Source organism: Antedon bifida, chromosome 4 (genome assembly GCF_963402885.1).
Source record: "Antedon bifida chromosome 4, ecAntBifi1.1, whole genome shotgun sequence".
Taxonomy (NCBI): Eukaryota; Metazoa; Echinodermata; class Crinoidea; order Comatulida; family Antedonidae; genus Antedon; species Antedon bifida.
Genome location: NC_136229.1, coordinates 5,740,957 through 5,764,438, shown reverse-complemented (window position 1 = coordinate 5,764,438; position 23,482 = coordinate 5,740,957). Strand labels below are relative to the sequence as shown.

The window sequence follows — 23,482 nt, the reverse complement described above, 5'->3', positions numbered from 1 at the left end:
AGCTTCAAGATTTTCAACTGTAATCGTACATGGTTCGCCAGGTTTAATATTGTCGTTTTCTTTTATATTGTATCTTGGTTTATCTGAAAACATCACATTTATGCACATCAAATTAATTCAGTAATAAAAAGTCTTTATTTGGTGCTAATTCTATTGTTGGCATAACATTATATTTCTGCTTTTTTTTGTTCATATTTATTACTGTATAGAACTGTACAAAATTACCATCCGAAATATTCCTTCCAAAAACGCCGAGTTTACAAAATTCCGAAACTGTCAGCCGTAGATAGCTTTCGCTTTTTGTCCTCTGGGGATTTAGCTGGCTAAAGCCGCGGCGCGAAAACAGATTTTCTAATGAACTCATCAAAGGATGGCACGTTATTTAAAACAAACATCATGCTTTAGCAGCAAACGTAAGGCATTGTTATAGCACATCTTCAATGATCATGCATGATATTTGATTGCCAGTTATTATTACATTAAGAATATTTTAGCTATACATTTATTATTATTATCACTCATTACATTGGTAAAAATGGTAAAACAAATTATATACTTACGCAGTTCCAATACATTGCTTTTATAAGAGAAAGCAGTGTTATCAGCTTGACATGTGTAGTTTCCTCCATCATTCTCTGTTACATTGTTTATTGTGTATGTTGGAGGTGATGTAAATTGCACCGGAGTGATATTACCATCTTTGTGAAGGATTATGTTTGGAGATGGATTACCGTCAACTAAACCAGAGCATGTGATTATGATTGTAGTATCATTATAAGTTGAATTAATGATGACAGTACCATTCAAATCTGTCAACAAATAATATTTTTAATTCATAAACACATTATATTGATTGCTGAACATATCTTAACTTAACATATCTCAGATCGCAAATCAGCGCTCCTGCAGCCTTTCAGTATGTAACATGTGGTTTAATGGAACTATAATTAGTTAAACATAAACATAAGGTAGTTTAATAGACGTTTGGTTATAAGTGGTATGCCATTGGTTATTGACAAATTTAGGTTTACCCTTTAGGCCTAATACCCATAAAGTGCGTTAGCAAATTCAATATACCACATAGCATGTCAGTTTTTATAATAATACATGAATTAAGCTTACGTTCGTAAACAAGCAAACAAGCTTATCTAAACAAGCTAAGTACATATTTGCATTGTATCCTTACTAAATTAATTTAATTGTTGGCTGGATGCATCTGCTTTGAAGTTTGAACAATAACATGATTGGCTAAAGAATAATGGCTTACTAATTTATAGACTGAATGCTTCTTTTGTGGTCTAGAATAATTTGAATGTCACATGAAACAATAATACAACCTGCAAACCTTAGGAAAGTTAATAGTTTAACTGTTAGTACATTATAAATGTTTGTTGTTTATTTTCCAATATCTTTTTAAGATAGCGCAATTTTTTCAGTGCATTCGAACACAATAGCAAAAGTAGCGTGCAGTATAAATAGTCATTAGCCACATTTTCATTGAAATGAAAACATTAGAGAATTAGCAAATGATTGCCATGTACAAAAACTGTTTTACTCTTTCTTTCATGCAGGATTCAAAACAGTTATTTAGTTGATCTATTGATTTCAAAAATTGTTATATTTAATAGTACTTACAGTAATTAAGCGTTACTTTAGTATTACTCGTCACATTTCCAACAGTATTATTTGCTTCACATCTGTAGATTCCGTTATCATTCTTTGACACAATAGCTACCATGTATGTTAGTGGCAATGTTGTCTGTGTTTCAATAATAGTGTTATCTCTATAGATGTTTATATCAGGAACTGGATTGCCATGTACAGTACCAGAGCATGTGAATGTAACATTATGTGCAGTGGTTTTACTATTGACATCAATCATAAGCACATTACCACTGTCAAAATCTGTAAGAGATAAGACAAAATAGTTATTGTTTCTTATTTTACAAATGTACAATGTTTACCAAAATATATATCATTTCATGTAACAATTTCAAATTGATCATGTGCAACTAATAATGACAATTAAAACTCTACAATACAAAGGACATTCAGTTTGTGTTAATGAAACACCTGAAATGATGGAATGTATCGCTTATGACTTGTTTGATACACTTTACAGTACAGTTTAATTTAATCAAAATATCTGTATTTGCAGCAGAAATAGCAATTATCATTTACTTTTTCCTATCTGTTTTAATTTCTTTATTCCTGCACATCCCCAGCCTACGATCCTGAATTTGTAGTTTTGGTGTCAAATCAAAAACCACGTATAGCCTAGGTCTCCTCTTTCTTACAGACAAGATTGTTTCACTGGCTATATGAATGAATGTACAGTATATACAGTAATCAATTTAAGTGCTTTAAAACAAGGCCAACAGCCATTAAGTCGCGTGCTACAATGCATAGTGATACCGGACCGACAGACAGACCGACAGACCGACAGACAGACCGACAGACCGACAGACAGACCGACAGACCGACAGACAGACCGACAGACCGACAGACAGACCGACAGACCGACCGACATAGTGAACTATACTGACCGAAATTACTGAACATGTTTAAAAATGTTGAAATGTTTAAAAACATTTATATTTTTTTAATTTACACGTGCGTAGCCTGTCACTTTTGACGTGCTCGTATAACGTAATTTCTAGTTAAAAAGTAAGTCAAGAAAACAGAAATCGGGCAAAAAGAGTGCGCAATAACATTTAATGCGCAGTGCGCGCGCAAAAATCTGCGCACTCATGGCAATTTTGTAAACGCTTAAAATTGCCTGAAACGTACTCTTATTTCATCGAAAAAACATTTTGAAAATGTTAATCGCGCGTACGCATGCGTTACTTGCGCTACGCACGTAATTGTATTGCCATATGATGATTTATGCGCTGAAATTTATGAGTACCAAATTTTATTTAATTGTGATTCATGGTTGTGAAGATATGATTACAAACGTGATTTCGTTAAATCGTGCGTAGACCGCGTAATTTTGTATTGCGCACCGTGAAAACATAACCACATCGATTCCTGGCCATAAGGAATATACTGTGAAAAATTGACTTAGCTAGATTAAACTGATATCAAGATAAAGTCAGAAAGCGATAAAACGCATAGTGACACCGGACCGACAGACAGACCGACAGACAGACCGACAGACAGACAGACCGACAGACCGACCGACCGACATAGTGAACTATAGAGTCGCGCCCACGCGACTAAAAAGCAGGAAATATGAGGCCAGGTTATCTCTCCACATGAACAGAGGAGGTAACAAACCTATACTTTTACCAATATTACAGTCTATGTTGCTGAGGTGAAGTGACAGGGATTCCCCGTATGTCAATATTCCATTATTGTGTGTTCAAATTGTACAGACTTGTGTGCACAATTTGAAATGCTCAATTATTATATTCTTGCGCATTGGAAACATTATGCATAACTAACACTTTAAATCATTCACATTTTGACTTGTTTTCTTATTGAGTCCATTTTTATAGAAAAATGCAAATAAAAAATCATGATTGTTGAGTTCAAACATCTTTGCAACTAGTACAGTATAGTAAATAGTAATACTAATATTTACTGCAGATCTAAATAAGTCATAATCGATTTCCTTTTTTCCATCAGCAGTACCTCATTATTTTGACAAATCGTTTAAATTATGCAGTGATTAAATATCATTTATTAAATAGAAATTTTAAACTAGGAGTCCTCTTCAGAAATTTGACAGATCTATCGGGAAACAAGCATAGTTTTAAAAATAAAACTTAAATTTTGTGAGAATTACGAGACTCAAGTTCTGTACCGCACATGAGGGGTTACTGTACTTACAATTAACATACAGGGTGCATGTATCATCATCCTTTGGTGGTCTGTCTCCACTTAAAGTGACATCACATTGATATGTGCCACTGTCACTTCTAACAGTGTTGTTAATTACAAGAGTAATGTCATTTTCAACACTAAATTTGTCAATGTATCCAAGTTCTACTTCTCCAGATCCACTCTGATAAAGTGCTATTAAATCAGTTACACCATTTGTAACATTATTCCATATCACAGTAGGATCGTTTGGACTGCTGCTAGCTGGTACAATGTTACATGTTATTCTTGCTTCAGATCCTTCAGCTACATCTACATCATCAACAGTCACTGTTACAGCAACACATATGTTTAACCAAACTATTAAAAAAAAACATGAATAATGTTACTGTACAATAGAGTATTAAGGCCTGTCACAAGTGACATAGTTGTGTATATATTTTGCAAGTTCATTCTTACTTTCCCTTTGTTTTCACTATTTGAACCTTTCTTTTGTTTTAGGAAGCTATTGTGTGAAGCCAGTGGAGCAGAGTATTTGTGTTGCAGAGAAGGATTGTGTGGAGTTTGCTGATTGGAGGAGAGGTATAAGAGTTAAGTTAGTGTGTGAGTTGCTGATTGGTGGAGAAGGATAAGGTGGTGGTATGTGTATAATTATTGAGGGAATTTTGAGGGAGATGAAAATTGAGAGGAGACAGAGAAGGAGGGCTATGTTATGTTAAGCCAGAAAGGGATATGTGAACATTGATATGAGAAACTAAGACGTACAGTGGAGAAGAAAGTAATTGTTGTGGTGATAAAGGAGAAGCATAAAGGAATTAAAGTGAGATACATAAAATAAAATAAATAGTGGGTGGGGGGTGTTTCTGTGATTTATTTGACACTAAGAAGATTGTTGATATTTTGTCTGGAAGGATTGGTAATTTTGGGAATAGGGATACTGTAAAGGGCGATCATTGTTTGAGAATTGGTTGGGTTTTTTGGGTGTTTTTTTTTTGGTGGGGTGGGGGGGGGGGGGGTTTGGATTATAAGAGAAATAATTGTTTGTCAAAGATTATTAAATTTACTTTTTAAATTTATATGTGTACAGTTGTGGCTATTTACCGTTGTTTACCGGTGGTTACCAGAAATTACATGTCCGAAAGAGCCGTAGTTGCGGCTGTGTGACAAGGCCTATTTACACTACTGTAGGATGATATAAACGAGGAACGATAAAAATATAAACACACATTTTCTTTTTCTTTTCCAAAATAAATTAGACAATTTTTCATTCTAAAACTATAGGATAACCATTTTAAACAATCAAATGACGTCATGATAGTAAGAGCAATAATAATTGTGACTTGAATTACTTGAATTAAGAACTATAGGTACAGTAAACCTACCTGTGATACCAATGATCACAACATAGAAAATATCCTTTAATGTCATATTTGAAGTTAATGTCATTGACCCTGTGAAAAGATAAAACTTGTCAATTGGGACAATTAGGCCTATTTAAAATAAACTGAAGTGAACTATCATACAGTATTTCATATTCTTATGCTTCTGGTTTAAAGATGTATTGTCCCTTGAAACACAAAAAAATGAAGGTCAAAATATTCTAAATTTAAATTGGCCATATCAAAGTAATATTAAAGTTATTCACTTTAAGTCGAAAATTCGAGTCAAAAACAACAATTTTACGTAATTAAAAGCTAAATTAATTTGATTACATTTCGTCTGGAAAATCGTCGCGAGCGAAAGTAAACAAAGATTTCAAACCACGAGTATACATTATGCATGATGCTAATTAGGATTGTTTACAACTCTTAACGGTTGAGAAGGTGTTTTCACACAGATCGCGAGGAAGTTTTATGAGTATGCATACAGAGTAGCCAAATAAGCGCGTTGCATTATGAGGTATGTTTTGATTGAAAACTTTGACTGGAAGTCAAAGTTATTTTTTGAACCAAAAAACGTCTGTATTTCAGTTAAATGATTTTTTTTTCGACTAATTTTTGGTGAAAGTTAATAACTATTATGATACTTCAAAATGACCCACTTTTTTTCGAAATCTTTTATTTTTTATTTTTTTGGAATTTGACAAAGGGACAATACATCTTTAAGCTTGCAACGAATGTGCTTTAAAAAAAAAAATTATTATAAACAGTCAAATTATAAAAATGTATAAATAATAATAAACATATAGTAGGCCTACATGGCAAGCGTATGTTTGGCGCAATCTTTATTATGTATTTCGTATTTTATTCGTATTTATAAATTAATACATGATTCCATGTTTATTGCTGTCATATTCGTTACATTTATGGAATATACAAAGATAGAAAAACTAACGGGTTTGGAATTATAGGATTATTTCCATTAATAATTCTTTGATTTTAAACAGTATTTTTTTTCGATTAATTATAAAATGATTGTTTTAACAGATATTAGTATGATGTTATACGTTTAAAACCATTTACTATTCAAAAAAATATTAATTTTCAGAAAATAGTATGACTGTCACTGATGTTTTACAATTGTTTCACAAAATTCTGTTAATATTACTAACCAGTGAAGTAGTAGAAGAATATTGTCAATTATACCACATTGCGCCCAATCTCAAAGTCGCGCTCCATCACAGAGTCGACCACCCAATACAAAGTCGCCCCATCGCAAATCGGTCGCGATAAAATGATGTTAGGATCTAGATAATTATTTACCTTTATACCGATATTTTTTATTTGGTCGATGAATATTTATTCTTAATATAATTAAATTTGTTTTATTTCTCATTGTATAGGTCTAGGAGAAAGACGTGTGCCTTAAAAAATGACACTGCTACGCGTTTTTGTTGACCGGGGATTTCCCTTTTTAAAAAACACGCACTAAAATCATAGACAAATACGATATGTATACGATCGTTTTTCCATGGTCAAAATATGGCGTCTTCGTATTTACTAAATAACTGCATGTAAAACCGTGAGGTCACTTCGTAATCATATCGGCGATGAGATCGTTTTTTTATTTAAGTAATTGTTATTTCTTTATTTTGAAAAGCGTAGTCATTAACCAAAATAATATTAAATAACATTTATTATTATTCTTGTGCCGTCTTCGATCCGAAGGTTGGCAATCATGACCCTCCAATCGTCACTGTCCTCTGCCATCCGTTTGCAGCGTAGCGTATGTTCTCAGTCCAGTCCGCTCTTTGATGTCATTCATCCACGATCTCCTTGGTCTTCCCCTGCCCAGTGGTGGCGCCAGCGGGGGCTACGGGGCAGCGCTCTATCCCCCTCGTCGGGGAGCCTAGCCACCCCCCCCCCCCACCCGTCGGGGAACGCGAGTACTTTTCGTCGAGGAATATAATAATAATACAGTAAAAATCATTCGCGTTCACTCGTACAGCAGCTTCAGCGCCTAGAAAATCGCGACGTTCCGTTTTGATCGTGAGAACGTCGAGGGCTATTACACTTTAACTAGGTACGCACTTGTCTGGCGGTGTCCCTTTGTACGAATCGTTTAAAATTGGGCCCAATCCATTGCGGTTTTCCATCCAGGGACCAGAATTTGTACTGTAGAAGTTTACCGACGCGTTACGTCGTGCACTGTGTATCCATGTAGGCCTACATTACTATACTAAAAACATCCCATTTTCGTTCGGCCAACATCTTATTATTGCTACGTTATTACATTTCCAATGTCCTGTATGTCATGAACTTCTCATCGTGCATCGAAAGTCCAGATGGCCCGACGGAAAATGGTCTACGCTTTCCCCTCCAAATAAAAGGCAAAAAGTTCCAAGTTTTTAGGTCTCTAGGTCTGATATTTTTTAAGTATAAGGGTTTTTTTTATAGACCTGCAGCTCTAGTTTTCAAAATTTTCTTAGCTCAGCCCCAACTATAGAGCTAGTCATGGATACATTTTGTTTCATATTTCGAAGACAGTCAGTGCATTGCCTCTGGGGACCTAAAAGGTCCATTTTCTCTTTTTTTTTTAGCTCAGTCCCAACCATGGTATAGGGACGGTTCTGGTGACTTATATATTTTGTTTTATGTTTCGAAGTATAATATTAGTCCGGGACCTGCAATTCTATTTTTCAAAATGTTCTTAGTTCCATACCAACCATGGTCGGCTGGTCCTGTAGACCTATAATTTCGTTTCATATTTTAATGTAAACTGCATTTTGCAGACCTAGCTCTATTTTTCACAATTTTCTTAGCTCCACCTAACAATCTATGGCGGGCTGGTCCTGTAGACTTATAATTTCATTTTATTTATCAATATAATATGCAATTTCCAGGGACCTAGCAGTTCTATTTTCCTCAATTTTTGCAGCAGCTCAGCCCTAATGGTAGTGCTGGTCCTGGAGACTTATATATTTTGTTTCATATTTCGAAGTATAATATAATTTCCAGGGACCTAGCAACTCTATTTTTCTAAATGTTTTTAGCTCCATCCCAACCTTGGTGTGCTGGTTCTCCGTAGACTTGTAATTTCGTTTCATACATCAATGTATAATTGCAATAATATCTGGGGACCTAGCAGCACTATTTTTCAAAATGTTCTTACAGTTGGTACGTTTTACATTCACGTATTTTTTCTATGATACGCATATTGAACTTGAAAGGTCACTTCATTCTTAAAATTGATAAAAAGATTCTCAGCATTCTCTTATAGCACCACATCTCAAAGACTTTTATTTTCTTAAAGTTTTTTTTTCTATAATCTATAATCTATAATTGATGACTGTGTCAAATTGCAGATAAAGCCTTTTTCCAAATTATTTTTACTTAAAAATGGCGGGAAATACGTCGAAAAACATGGCACTTTTGCAGTTATTTTGTTTGATTTTTGATCAAAATTTACCAAAACATTAGTAACTTTAGTTAAAACAAATTATAAATTTGTAAAAAAATTACAAAATATATGAAAAAGGATTTTCTCATAAGAGCATTAATCTGCCTAAATCACAAACAGCATTAAGACACACATATATATATATATATTTTTCCCGGAGAAATCTTATGTAGGAGAATTTTACAGTAGGCGGAGGTATGCACTCTCGAAGTGGCTTTCTAGTTTTATATTATTTTTATTTATTTCATTTAAATCAACATTTTCGAAACTTTGAATCAGTGGTAGGACCTAATCTTTTTAGAATTGCAAAATAAAAAGAAATATTTGTTTAATAGATTTTCAAAAAGCACGTTACTTCATTGAAACATATAAAATAAAAATGAAAACACAAATTATGTATATAGGAGACAAATATATGCATAATGTATATAACATTTAGCGCGACCAAAATAAAACGCTATCAAACGCAACCGATATGAAACAGCGTATCTAGCGGAGCTCATACAAAGTACAAACCGAAATAAAATAAAAATTAGTAGTAGGCCTACCCGGGCCAGATGCAAAGTACTACAAAGTACACACACGGGCCACGGACCTAATACTAGGCCTAGTAGGGGGGGGGGGGGGGGGACTAGGTTTTAGCTAACTACTAAAACTTAAAAAAAGCATGAGGCTTACCAAAATGTACATAATATCAAGCATTCAAGATAATAATTAATATACCAATACTGTATATCTCTTAGTCTCTTCCGTGTCGTTTTGCCTCTCTCTAAGCTTTCCATGAACGGAATAAATATCGTACTCACTATATGACTCTGACCGGTATGTGAATGACATACGCCGCCAATAGTTTCTGAACATTTCATTAAAACCATTACATTTAAAACATGTCATTCATCCCGTCATGTAATCATCGATACATTTCATTCACACATCGAAAACGGCGTTCCATAGTATACTGTATTACGAACTGATTTATTACCATACGGAAAAGATATAGGCCTAAGCTTGGAAGAGAGATTAAATTGTTCCGTTTATCACCAATCAACCACTTTGAATAAAAGTCTTCCTATTAAAAAATTAATTTTTATAAATTTATGTTAAATGTTCATGTATATTATGTTGTACTCGAGCTGTTAAACCGGATTTTAGCTAGTACAAACAATTACAACAGAAGAAGAAGATCCTCGTATTATTGTGTGCGGGTATTTTTCAGCATCTACATCAATTAACAGTGTATACCACGATCGGAAAACACCCTATACTGGGCAGATCGTTGAAACTAAATTTGTTTTAAACTCCATTTAATTAGTAAACAGGGTTACATCAGGTGGTCAAAATCAGTACCGATAGTATAAACAAACTTTATATACCATCGAGTAACAATTATTCTAGAAGTAACGCAGGATTTACCGAATTTTGCCTTTAAGTAAATTTATAGATGCCAAAGCCAAAGAAAACGTTTCTTTTTTTCGTACGCCAGAAGATTTTATAAAGTACAAAAAAGCTGAAAAATACACATTATCATTTGATTGTATACATACGTCTATCAAACACCATGTGTCACACAATCGTCCAATCAAATGACAAGAATATATTTAGGTGTGTTATATAATCACAATTATAAAAAATACATTTTTCAAAAGCATGTTTATTGATGTTCATAATCATATAATATTTAGCCAAAATTTAACTTTAAATTTTAAATATCATAAATTAATTACAATTAAAACTAAATGACACTACATTTACCAAATGTTCGCATTTGAAGAAACTTGGTTGAAATAACATTAAATATAATAGATATTTAAATCAATCAATTCCTTCTAAAATACTGAGTTGTCCCATTAGCCCATCGATTAGTATATATCGTCAATGTAATATAAACATTATATATCATTGATAGTGTATACTTATATACTTCTATTGAGTACCGTATTACAAAAACAACACTTATAATAAATACTGGCCGACGTCGCCAGAAATCGTCAAACGACTATATTTTAGAGTACGCAAACAATAATTTTAAATAATTATGTCATTACATGCGCTGTTGTTTGACAATATTCTCGACCTATTTTGTTTTTTAATACGTATCCTAAAAATAAAATATCATAACTACTGTACATTCTAACTACTATCTACATTCTGGTGGGATTGTATTAATTAACATTTTAATTAATTAATAAATAAGCAATAAGATAATTAACACAACGTTGAAACAAATAAACATTTTCGTTCGCAATACACTTTTATTTCGTAGTTCTGGGTCAACCGTGGTTGTAAATAATTTATGTTTTCGCCAACCTCCTGATTTTTGGTTGACGATTGTGGTTTAATAATAAATATTAACAAAATAATATATACACCAGACGTATTGCATTATTTTGCTTTCAATTGGCAATTCTTGCTTTTTTGTTGTCTCTTTTAGAAGATTGTTTTGTAAAGTAGAGAGAAGTTATATTATTCGTATTCTTATTTGATCACTGCCGGATCTTAAGAGCGTATATAGTTCTTCTAGCGTTACTCTTCGCCGACGCCGATCATAACATCAACGACCTCGTCTGTAATGTCGTAGCCCGCTTCTTCCACCTCTCGCCTTCCACGAATAGACTGACTATCAGCGTACTGTGGGCATTGCTTTAACGCGAGCTTTGTACACTTTGACCCGCCGTTTCCAGGATCACAGACTACCGTTTTGCATCTTATGAACACCTAAACAAAAGGTAATAACATAATTAGTGCACTGTATATTTTAATAGGGAAAGAAAACAAGAAGAAACATTTAATCACTCAAAAATAATGCTAATAAACCTCGTATCTCTGGTCTTTTCTAATGAACAATTTAAACTCAATGTTGGACACAGACTTTCCAAATAGCTTCATGTCTGCTGTGAAAGATAGAGTGATAGGCCTACGGACCAATCATCATAATACAAAATCAACTTTTGGAGAACTGACTGGGATATATATATGTTTTTACGTATAGTGCAAATTATTAAAAGATAATCAGACTCTCTAGCATGATAATTCTGCTATTCTGTCTTATATGGAATGATACTTACATCTTCTGAAAGTCCGTAATATAAAAATGCGAATGATCGTACGGAGAATTTTTTATCTGACTGGCTAGAAGAGGTTTCCATTTGCAAGGTTCGGTCGACTGGGCATCTGTTATGACGTTTAAAAAAATGACATTGATTAGAAATCTGTACTCGTTTTGTAACTGTAATAATGTCATGGTTTCATTATTATATTATTTAATTCATCACACTTGACATATTAAGTTACCTAGAATAGATTGTTTTGTTAGATTTTTTCCGAAAACTTTACCTTCTTTTCTGTTTTACTTTATCGTTTTGATTTAGCTTTTTGCTTATTTTATTTTATCTCTATTGAGATATAGCAACTTCTGCACATTTAATTGGCATCTTGTTCAGTAATTACCTTTCTATGGATATAACAATATATTTTAGTTACGTACCCATCTTCAATCAAAACATGTGGATTCACTTTGCAACCCGGAGGCTTGTTTCTTGGTACGGCGACACAGTGATCAATCTGCAGCTCTTTGTTCTTATTAAGACCCTCAATACTAAAGTAAAGACGCTTGTTCATCTTTACTGGCAATGGCAGTTTCTTCTTGTTAATCTCATTTCTGTAGTCGTCACCTTTGTACAACTTCATCATGGCCTTTAATTCAGATTTGCCGGTGACGGTGATGCCTTTCCGTGTGTCGTTTGGAGTGAATGAGACATCATAGTAGCCTAGCCCATTCTTAACTTCACATTCTACATTTATTCTGATTTTTCTCTGATCTCTTGTAATTTGTGATTTCTTTCCACCATATGGTTTTGGTGCGTCTCGTACCTTGTTCTTGAAAACAAGACGTTTTGGCTTTGGTGACTGGAAAAAAGAATTACACAGATTGTAGGATCAATGGAATAGAGAATAAATTACAAAAAAAGAGGAGTTTTAATCATTTAAAATAAAAGGATTGACAAACCTTACAATACATTTGTATTGCAACCCATTCTCGGTACTTTTCCAGTATCATACGAATATTTGGGGAATACAACATCACATGTTTTCACATGTATCGCCTAGTATCATAGACTACAACTTAACCCTAATCCTACGTGATACAGGCACCACATGTGATACAAAAGAGATTATCCGTTAATGTAACAATATAGTAACTCGTGGACATACCTTCACTGGCAACTCTCTGGCTCTGGTTCCACATTCATCAAAATCAGTAGTCATGATGTAATGAGTTGCATTATGATTGGTTGCTCTGCATTTCTTGTCCCAAGCATCAATAAACCGTAATAAGTTTGGGTTCATATTGTTCACGTACAGTTTTGGGATGTATACAATCAATGACGATGGGCCACAGTCGACCGATGGAACAGGAATAGTCACTGTCGAGGAAAAACAATAGACTAATAGAGGTATACAGACGTTTGCGTTGCTTACCATTATGCAGGAAGTGTGCTTGAAAATCACACGGAATACGACTGATACAGCTACTACCAATTTGACAGATATTGGATATTTAATCTTAAGATAGTATTGGCCATCTTGTGTGTTAGGCCTACTCTCTTCATTTCACTCAGCAACAGTTGAGTTGAAGAACGATTTCGAGAAAGAACTCGTTATATGGCTAGCCAAACATGGCTAATTTTTAACAATAATTTTTCTGTTACCAATTCTAATACAACTAGTTATACTTACTGGTTCTGAACAACCATTTCATTTTTGGTGTGACGATAGGCGGGCACTCCATGCCACATGCGTTTATGCACTCTACAAAACTGATACCAGCTTCTGGTTCCATGGTGTACATATCACCTGGGTTCAGTTTCATGTATGGATTAGGGAACCTTATTCTTGTGTTGTCTTTGGGGTCTACCTCGACTTGACTCTCATCTGACACGTCGATCTTTAGTACCACCTCACCACGAAGATTATTGATGTTGATATATGTTGGTTTTTCAGGTCTTACAAACTAAAGAAATTTTGAATAAAATGTGAAATGTCGTTATACAGAGAGAGTGAATTCCGTTTGAATACAGTAGATCTTGGGGTTATTAAAGAAATACTTTCCCATAAATTGAACGAGAGACTATTTTTTCACACTCTATGGCCAATCCCTATTTAGGGGGGAAACCGTAGAAAGGGGACACTGTATTGGATCCCGAAGGTATCCTTTAACAGGGTTTCAAATATTGTACTATCATATGTAGAAAAATACTTAGAGATGATGATGATATACGCGCCAAACTAGAGGTGGATCAAACAAAATAAAAGCACAAGAAGTACAGCGTAGAAGATGAATAATTTTGATACATCTTATCAGAGTGTGTTTTTAAACATGAAGTTATCATTAACAGATTAGAATGATATGTTATTCTTACCGGCAAGTCAAATTTGATGCTGAAATATTTATCTTGATCTTCAACAGTCGACATTGGAGTGGGGAAAGATTGCTCCTTGATGATATTTGGGCCCGTTGGTGGATCACCGAAGCCTGGAGGAAACTTATCTGCAAGAAACGAAAAGCACGTTTTGTAATAGGTAGAAAATATGTTGTAAATCACATTGTATGTTTAGTAGACGATGTGGGTATCCGATTATCAGTGTTGTACCTCCATATACTACAATGTTTTTCCAGTATCATTGGAATATTTGGTAATAAAGAATCTAATTTTTATCACATGGTGTATGTATCATGTAAGGTTAAGGGTTAGGTTATGGTTGATACTACAGTAGAAAATACATCTGAAAGTGTGGTGTTGTAATACCAATAATATTCCTATGATACTGGAGACACATCTTGATACAGTACCGACAACCGGATGAGAATAGACGCCAAGTTAAGAATGCCTACGAACATAAAGAGGGGATCATAAAGGAACCATTTTACTTACTTTTCACTAAAAGTGTCAAAGTTTCGTATGAACTGTAGAATCTGGAAAAATAAAAAAATGTAAATCATTCCATGGTTAAAGAATGATTATATAGATACAGATAGAAGAAACAAAACTCCAATAATCCATAAAAAAAAATTCTCCTGAATTTCAGCTGTTAATTACCAGCGTTATAAATAGGTTTTTACTACTACTACTACTTTTTATGAACTAACTATTCAGAACTTAGATAAAATAACTCGAATATCTATAAAGTCTCTTATATACTATCTTATGAAATTGTGTATTATTGTTGGAGTCGACGATAGTGGATAGCTTTCATCTCTAGTCAGTTTCTACTTTCTTGTTTTATAAATCACTGAATAGAATACAATAAACTTACCCATCAGTATCGACAGAATGAAATAGAAGAAAATGTTTTCCGAGATCATTTTCTGTTGGTGTCCAGCTTACGGTCCTGCTTTGATAGTCTTCGTGTTTAGTTAGTTTTCCTATTTTGAATGCTGAGCTTGGACGTTCAATAACAAGAACTTTCAATCTAAAATAACAGTGAAATTCAAAAATATAAACACATCATCAAAATAATTAACACGTTTTCGTAAATTTGGATATCTTTCTAATCTTTTCATTTCAATCTAATTCTTATAAATTTCTTTTTGTCAATTGAAGTATACTGCTTTTCTTCATGTTACAACTATAGTAACTTGAAGAATTACGTTAGTTTTCGTTTGACTCTTTTTTTTATATCAAACTTTACTGATTACATATTTACTAAACTATTAAAACAACAATACATACTCAGCTTCGCTATAAGCTTTGATCTCGTAACTCCAAGGTTCATTAGGTCTCAGAAGATGGCATCTTTGGAGATCATCACCAAAATCGAGCACTCTGCATTCGCCTTTGGATTCAACTCTGAGCAGAAACTGCAAAGGAACTCTTGAAAGTGCCCCATTGTCGAGTGAACCAGTGACACCGGGTCTAAAATCCTCAATTGTGATGGGAACAGCATACCAACCAGCTTCCATTTCAGTTACAGGGAATGTGTATCTACATCGATTCTAAACAAAATTAAAACAATTACTCATAATATAGATGATAATATTACAGCAGTATGAGGCATTTATTTATGCGTGGATTTGCACTGTATTTCTGTATGCTGTGTACTGTCTCAGAGCAACACAATTTTCTTTGTATAAATAATAATACATAATTTTTTTGCAAATAATGAAAAGTATGTAAGATCACATTTCTATTATATGCAGACGAACATCTAGGTTTTGTTTATACTGTTACAACGCTACAGATTGTGGATCATTATTGTTACGGATGATGTTCTACTGGTATTAGAAAAATTAGCAGTGTCCTATCTATTTAACAAACAAAAAACCGACTAAAATGGAACGTATTATACTTACTGCTTCTAGAAGCGAATTTTCCACTGGAACACCACACAACTTATTTCTTCCACACCTTCCTCTTGAGCATGCAACATCCGGGCATTCTTCCGGTTTAGTTGACCATCTACAACGGATTTTATCATCATCTTGGTCAGAAACTGAATAGAATTGGTAAAAGAAATAGCAGATGTATTATTAGCAAGAAATTGGAACTTATAAACAAATAATATTGTGCAGCAATAGGCAGCAACAATCTGCCAACCTTAATACAATGCAGTGATAGCAAAATAAACTCTGTGTATATTCTTCAGACAAGATTCTAGTAAACTTTACAGGACGCTAGAACAGGGAGGGTATTTTATATTCCTGCCCTGAGTTTATAGCCTCTCTACCCAAACACGAACATGAACACGAACATTATAGAATAATGACAACTGTCAAAAGTACGTTTTTCATCAATTTTTATCGTCTTTTTATTGCCATTTTTTTACTTATTTTATATATTTAAATTAATAAAATGCAAATATGGTTTTAAAAACATCAAAATCAATCATGTTATGTATATACGGCAAATGTTTATATTACAACTACTTTTAACGTTATTTTTACATTGATGACCGAATAAATATTATTATTATTATTATTATAACGTTGTAACATATAAACAAGAAGAATGCTTAAAATGCTTTAAAAATATAATATTTAGAACAAAGTATGATAATAAAGGTGGGACGAACCCACACAAGACAAAAAAAAAAAAGAACAGACTAAAATTCTCCGATAAAAATGTCTCTATTATTCAATACAATGAAACCAACATAATTATTTACTCACCTGGAACGTAAATAGAAACGTCTCCACACTCTTTTACAACACTGATCATAGCCGGATGAGTAGTTTTAGGGGAAGAGTTTGGAATGCTCAAGTCAACCACGCTGACCATTCGCCAGGCGTTACCAGCTCCTCCATAGTTCTTCAAAGTGGACATCCATTGACTGTTAAAATTGAACTCATGTGGAAGTTCTGATTCCTGATAGCTGAAAAAACAACAATGTAAATTTGTTGCTGGAATATTTAATTGCAATGTGTATGCAAATAATATTCCTCCTTGGGTGTTAACATTGTATGGTCCCAAGTTGTTCCAAGGTTGGAGTGGAGCCCCGATTCCCTAGATCACTAGCTTAGGTTTAGTCTGGGTTCCAGACGGAGTTTTGACTTAATATTAGTAAAAAGATAAATAGTTTGGCATATATGGCGTTTCATACGTATAGTATTCATACTACTTGAGCTTGTATTTCAGACAAACATCGACTTGGGGCAAATCTAGCTTAGGTTATACTTGTTTCACTTACGACAATGTGAATCGTTCCATTCCAGGCTCTGGCGTATAAAGAAATGATCCAATACCACTCGTCCAATTTTCTTCCTCGCTCCAGGAAGTACAGTTGAGATCTACCTGTTTTCCATATATCAATTTATTTTGGCACTCCATACACAATAACTGCCCTTCCCCCTCGACGTGAGGGCGTTCGTCCGTACAAAGAAACTTTTGCATACCTTCGTAATTTCTCATCCAGTTTACTTTCCATGATATTTTAACCTATAGAAGATAATAAATGTATTTATGCTATTAAATGTGTTACTAGACATCTACCCATCATTTCATAATATTATTATATTTTGTATATCTGTAACAGCTAGTATTCTAAATTAGTTCTAAAATTATTGGTACATTAAAAAAATGACAATTCAAATTAGTTTATAAAGTATGAATGTAAATATCATTATTGTTGGGTTTACTAGAACATTGTGAGAAGTGCCATATTTAATAACGAAATGTCAAAGTCATAGAGTTTTTGACATTTCCGTTATTTACTAAAATTTATTTTTACTACGTTTTTATTACAATATTGAATCCATTTAACTCTTTGTAATATGTAAATACCATACATACAAAGCCGAGAATAACTTTATTGTGATTAGTTTATGACGTCGTCTAATTGTTTGTCCGCATATTTTGCCAGCTATGATTGGCTAGCCATTCACCAATCAAAAGCTATTTATCAAACTGTTATTACGCAACACAGAAGCCAGAAATCCTGGCCATATTGTTCAATATTTTATCGGTTTCTTTTATCAGTTTCAATTAACTATCAATTGGGAAATGGCGCAATAGTGCTTAACATGGTTTCAATGTGTTCAGTCGTCATGAGATTTATTGTTCACTGATATTAAAACGTCGGTGTCAATAATCTTCTGACAACAAGTAACAACAACAATGTCAGCTCATTCGTACTTTATTTACAACATCTGACTTATACAAATCTTCCTCCCTCTATTTATGCCTGTTTATGATTTACGTCATTCATTACAATTAATCACGCATAGCGGATTGTAACTAGCGCCATCACAGATACATGATATCGTAATAAACTCTTGTTTTATCAGAAATATCAAGTAAAAATCATAATTTAGGCTACTTACCTTTCCACCAGCTCTTGGTTTCCAACTAAAAGAACCACCTCGAAAATGCTTGGCTTCTATCGTTATAAGTAATGCCAAAACGGCAGTGAAAATAGTAAGGCGTAACATTCCAATCTGCTATAGGTAAAACAACAAACAATAACAAATATTTGTTAAACAAACTTACAGTACTTCAACATACCTAAGCATTTATATTTTATACCAGTACGTATGAACTTTCATTCTGAAACAATAAACAACTAAGTAATTGTTATTTTACGGTTTTCCCGTAGTTTACTCTTTAAATAACTGCAAACATAATTTTTTAAAGCAAAGTATGTCTCAATTTAGGTCTGATTTATTTGGGTCTCAATCAGATTATTTAAGTGCTTAGCCAATCTTGTAGAGATAATTGATAGAAAATAAATAGTCCAAATGACGTTTGAATAAGGCTTAATTAAATTCTGACCCAGATTTTTATCAAAGAAACTGAAAGTTTAATTTTGTTCTAACAAATTACCGAAAGCCTGTAAAATTATATTTTAGGAAGTAAAGAATGCTGATAAAACTATATCATGACCCAATCTTGTTGAAGATTTTAGAAATGTTTATTTTAATTTCTTTAATAGGGCCTAATAATTATAGAAAAATGTATATGCCTATATTTAGTAATACAGTAATTTGCAATTATAATAACTATTTTACTTGGATTTATAATCTGTTATACTTTTACAATATTTAGAGATTTATAATTATTATATTTAAGAAGTATTAATGCCTAAACATTGAAATTTATTATTTAAATAAGTTAAGCTCTGTCTATAAACGTTATGTGACAAAAAATGTGACATATATGGACATGACGATGTCATATCACTACCATATTTGGGCACATCGCATTTCTTGTCATATACAGTTTGATAGTGTAGACAGAGCTTTATAGTATTATTTATGATTTAATTAGGCCTCTTGTTTTCTTTAAAGATATATTGTCCTCCTAAAAAATATTTTTGTTTTACATTTTTCGTTGAATATGCCATTTTAATGTCACGTAATAGTCATCCACTTTGACCAAAAAGTGGATCGAAAAAAAAGACTAAAACAAAATTATTTAAAGCTAAAAATACTTAAATTGTCAGACAATGGTTTTTTCTTACAGAAGTGAATAACTTTATTAAAAACCGCAAAATGGCATATTTAAAGTCCGAATTTATTAATCTTCATTTTCATGTTTTTTTGGAGGAAAATACATCAATGAGCTACAAAAAAATGTTTCGACAAATTTCTTCTTTTAATTTGCTAATCCCAATTGATAGAATTACATTAATTTGTATTTAAATAAAGATACGATAAAATAAATTATTAAATACAGTCGTTTAAAAGTAAACAATATACTACTTTGCGAGTGAGTGTCCAACTCATCAGAGGGCCCCTTGATTATCAGCATATGCTGTTTAGGGTCACCCTCTATAAATAAGGTTGAATAGAAAAAAATATAAAAAAACTTACCAAACAATGCAATTATCCCAATGTTATCAAAGTATGTTGGTGGAAATCAGTTGATACTAACTAAAACTTTGTAAAGTCCGTTCTTTTATATAAGAGTCACACACGTTTTCTGGGCTTGGCCTAAGTCCAAACTGGGTCAAAGTTTACTAGTCAATGTCGAGACGAGTATCATTGCGTCGAAGCGACCGATTCCCCAAAGGGGTAAGGACTCATGCACAAAGCAGAACAGCGGATGTATATTCTGTTAATCCGTAGGTAAATCGGCCAATCATTAAAGTCTGTGATTTCAGCGTGACGAAATAATAACCGATCTCTTTTTTGTTGATACTGTTTGTATAACGTCTTTTTAATTCCATGTAAGTGGGCTCTGTTAAGATTAAGAGTTTGGCAGTTTTAGTAAGTTTACCGGTTGCCTTTGGATAAAGTCTGGACAATGATTTCCGTTAGGTAGGTCTGGATAACATGAGATTGTGAAGATCCTATTGAACGGTCGATTCAGTACGCAGTTAGTTTACTTTACGTATTAATCCAATAGCGAATAGCAACCACACAACTGCGTATCTACATTTCATCGGTCTTGAAATAATTTTAAAATTAAATTGTTTTTTTGGCAATGAAAAGTAAATCGTGAGTTTAAACGGCATTTTCTCTGAATTAAAAATAATACAATGTTTTACCCAAGAGACTTTAAACAAGGATAATAATTTATAATATCAACTAGCCAGTCATTAATTAACAACAAAAGTATAAAAAACACGATGACCAACGTAATCATGCATGAACATTAACAGTTTGCCATCAGTGTCTAAATGAACTCTCATTTTCTCGATTAATAGAACAAACAAATAGTTGCCTTGATAGTAATGTAATCAGGCAAAAGGTAAAATATAATGTGTTCAGGTCTTTTTGTACTAATTGTATGTTATGGTGTAACCACACTGTAAAAACTATTACATCTCTGGAGGTGTGCTATAACCACTCATTGAGAATGTTTGCTAGGCTCACCTAATCACTGTATTGCTTGTAAGTAAGTTTGCCACGAGGAGAAATCCCTCTTTGTACGAGCATTTACGCAAGTGCGTCTATGGTTTTAGAATAAGAGTTTTGAATAATTGAAAATGATCTTGTTAGGTGTACTACGAACTATCTGTTACGATCTTCAAATCTCTTCACTAAATGGGAGAAAATTCTATTTTAGTGTGATGTTCCGTTTTGTATTGTTTTTTTGTATATATTGAATATATATTCTCAAATAAAGTGATCAATCAATCAGTAATTATATTTTTTCTTTTATCTCTTCCAAACATTCATGACGTAATTTTTAGTTCCCGTGGTGTCTGGGTTAAGAATTTAAGTTTCAGAAATGTTGTTACGCATGGCATTTATTTGCAAAAAAAAAGAAAAGAAAAAAAGCGGAGCTTAGGTAGGCCTACACGTCATGTTTGTGCAATGCGCGTGGGGAAAATAATGTTAATTAAAGTCGAAGGTTTAATCAATCAAATCTTTCAGATTTAATTATGGGGTAAATACACTCCCAACATACTTTAACACTTAAATTAAATTGGATTCAGTTTTATTGCTCATAATGTATATACGTCCCACGTCTGATGAAAATATTAACAAGTAATCTTTTTGATAAGCCTATAAATACATTTGTTAATGAATATTAATGGTATGATTAGCCTAAACTTGATGTATTAATCAAATGACACATGACTCTCCTATTTAAAGCTCTATCTACACTATATACATACAAATGATGTGATGTGCCCAAATATGGTAGTGGTATTACCAAATATGGTAGTGATATGACATCATCATGTCCATATATGGACACAACACATTTTGTTGTCACATAAAGCTTGATAGTGTAGACAGAGCTTAATGTTTCACGCGTATTCATTCGGTGCGATACATTTTATCAAATTAAATTCTTGGTTTTATTCAAGTTATTCAAAAAACAGCTTTATTTCATTTTACGTGTCTAAATTCTTACTTAAAGAATTACAATTATTTATATTGTTGTTTGGATTACAACTATTTATGTTTTCCACATACGGTACATAAGTAACGTGATACTATGGGATTTATATTTGTTGTGGTCGTGATAAAATCTTTTAAATATTAGGCCTACTTCAAAACCAAACACCCATTGTATGCGGTAAATGTTAAGATGTATACCCTTGAAGTAAGTTGATATGCAATAATATAAATACACATGGGAAAGGATAACCAAAAGACTTGGATTGACCAATACTGATACAGTCGAAGAAGTACCGCAAGTCGAATAAACGCCGCTGTCAAATATTTACCGTTTAGACGAATTACTGCCGCTCTGTAACTTTACTGTCCAACAAGCATTGCAATTACATTGTAGTCTAGTCGATTAAGCGCCGCTGTCAATATGGAAATGTATTTTTTTGTTTCTACAAAACTATATAGTAAACTAGATCGGACTTAATGTGACCTATTAAGAAATGAATGTCACGACAGTTTACTTGCAGACGTTGTCTCACATTCATCCCTCGTCTGCTACAGATCATCACGACGATCTTCTGAGCCTGTAGTCTTCCTGCGCCCCAAGGTCTGTCGTTACTGCCAAGTACCGAGACCATAGATTATCCATCAGCACTGCGAAGCACAGCACCCAGTACACAACCCTTAATGTAGATTCACCGTAGGCATAGACACGGTGAGATGCACCGGCTTACGCACCGGCTTACTTCCACTTACTTCCCATTTAACTAGACTTTCCCATAGGATCAGAATCGCATATCCTTCCAGACGGTTCATTTTAAATAAAATTGATGTAATAACGAAAGTACTCAATTTCTCGTGAATCAATTATTGTACAATGTTGAGTGACATTAAAGACATACGTTAGAACATTAAATCAATTAGAAACTGATCCGTATGAAGGCAATTACAAGTTGTACTTCGAGTCTAACTTAATTGAGACTCGTCTCTGTTGTGCATTTAGTCTTTTTCATTTTTAGGCTCTGTCTACACTATCAAACTAGTTTGACAAAAAAAAAATGTGATGTGCCCAAATATGGTAGTAATATTTTAACATTACCGTGTCCGTATAATGGGCACATTACATTTTTTGTCGCTTAAAGTTTAATAGTGTAGACAGAATGATTTCATCTAGTGGCGTATCCAATATTTTCAATTAGGAGGGGCAGGGACTAAAATGAAGGGCTGAACTTAATCTGATGTTCTATCTTTTGCAATAATTTAATTAATATCTTTTCTCTAACACATAAGTTTAACATGTTTAAAACTAGAAAACAAGTAAAAATAGATTATATAAATTATTTAAGAAATATCCAAATATGTAAATAATAAAAGAATTTACAAAGAACCTTCAACCAATAATAGTTTAAATTGACGTTTAAATAAAGCACAGTTATACGATTTTTTTAAGAGGTAAAGGGAGAGAATTCCAGAGTTTAGGTCCAGTGTATACAAGGGTGTTCATTTGAAGACTTTAAAGTTTTCGACTCCTCCATC

General features: G+C 33.3%; 1 protein-coding gene across 3 annotated transcripts in view; it reads right to left on the bottom strand.

Annotated features, from left to right (window-relative positions):
* Window positions 1-10,914: 10,914 nt before the first annotated feature.
* The window catches only part of LOC144841592 (uncharacterized), a 119,053-nt gene continuing 106,485 nt past the window's right edge, over window positions 10,915-23,482 (bottom strand). The window contains exons 2-15 of one of the 3 annotated variants that reach the window (XM_078698026.1): window positions 19,970-19,993; window positions 18,482-18,598; window positions 17,350-17,597; window positions 16,832-17,034; window positions 16,016-16,155; window positions 15,396-15,658; window positions 14,980-15,135; window positions 14,598-14,638; window positions 14,085-14,212; window positions 13,402-13,675; window positions 12,877-13,088; window positions 12,149-12,570; window positions 11,730-11,835; window positions 10,915-11,379 (exon numbers count right to left, since the gene is read on the bottom strand). In XM_078698026.1, the coding sequence (XP_078554152.1) occupies window positions 11,188-11,379; window positions 11,730-11,835; window positions 12,149-12,570; window positions 12,877-13,088; window positions 13,402-13,675; window positions 14,085-14,212; window positions 14,598-14,638; window positions 14,980-15,135; window positions 15,396-15,658; window positions 16,016-16,155; window positions 16,832-17,034; window positions 17,350-17,597; window positions 18,482-18,589 (2,493 nt within the window). In that variant the 5' untranslated portion in view covers window positions 18,590-18,598; window positions 19,970-19,993 and the 3' untranslated portion in view covers window positions 10,915-11,187. Of the gene's footprint in view, window positions 11,380-11,729; window positions 11,836-12,148; window positions 12,571-12,876; window positions 13,089-13,401; window positions 13,676-14,084; window positions 14,213-14,597; window positions 14,639-14,979; window positions 15,136-15,395; window positions 15,659-16,015; window positions 16,156-16,831; window positions 17,035-17,349; window positions 17,598-18,481; window positions 18,599-19,969; window positions 20,050-23,482 lie in introns of those variants that run through there. The other 2 variants (XM_078698025.1, XM_078698027.1) reach the window with 2 other exon arrangements.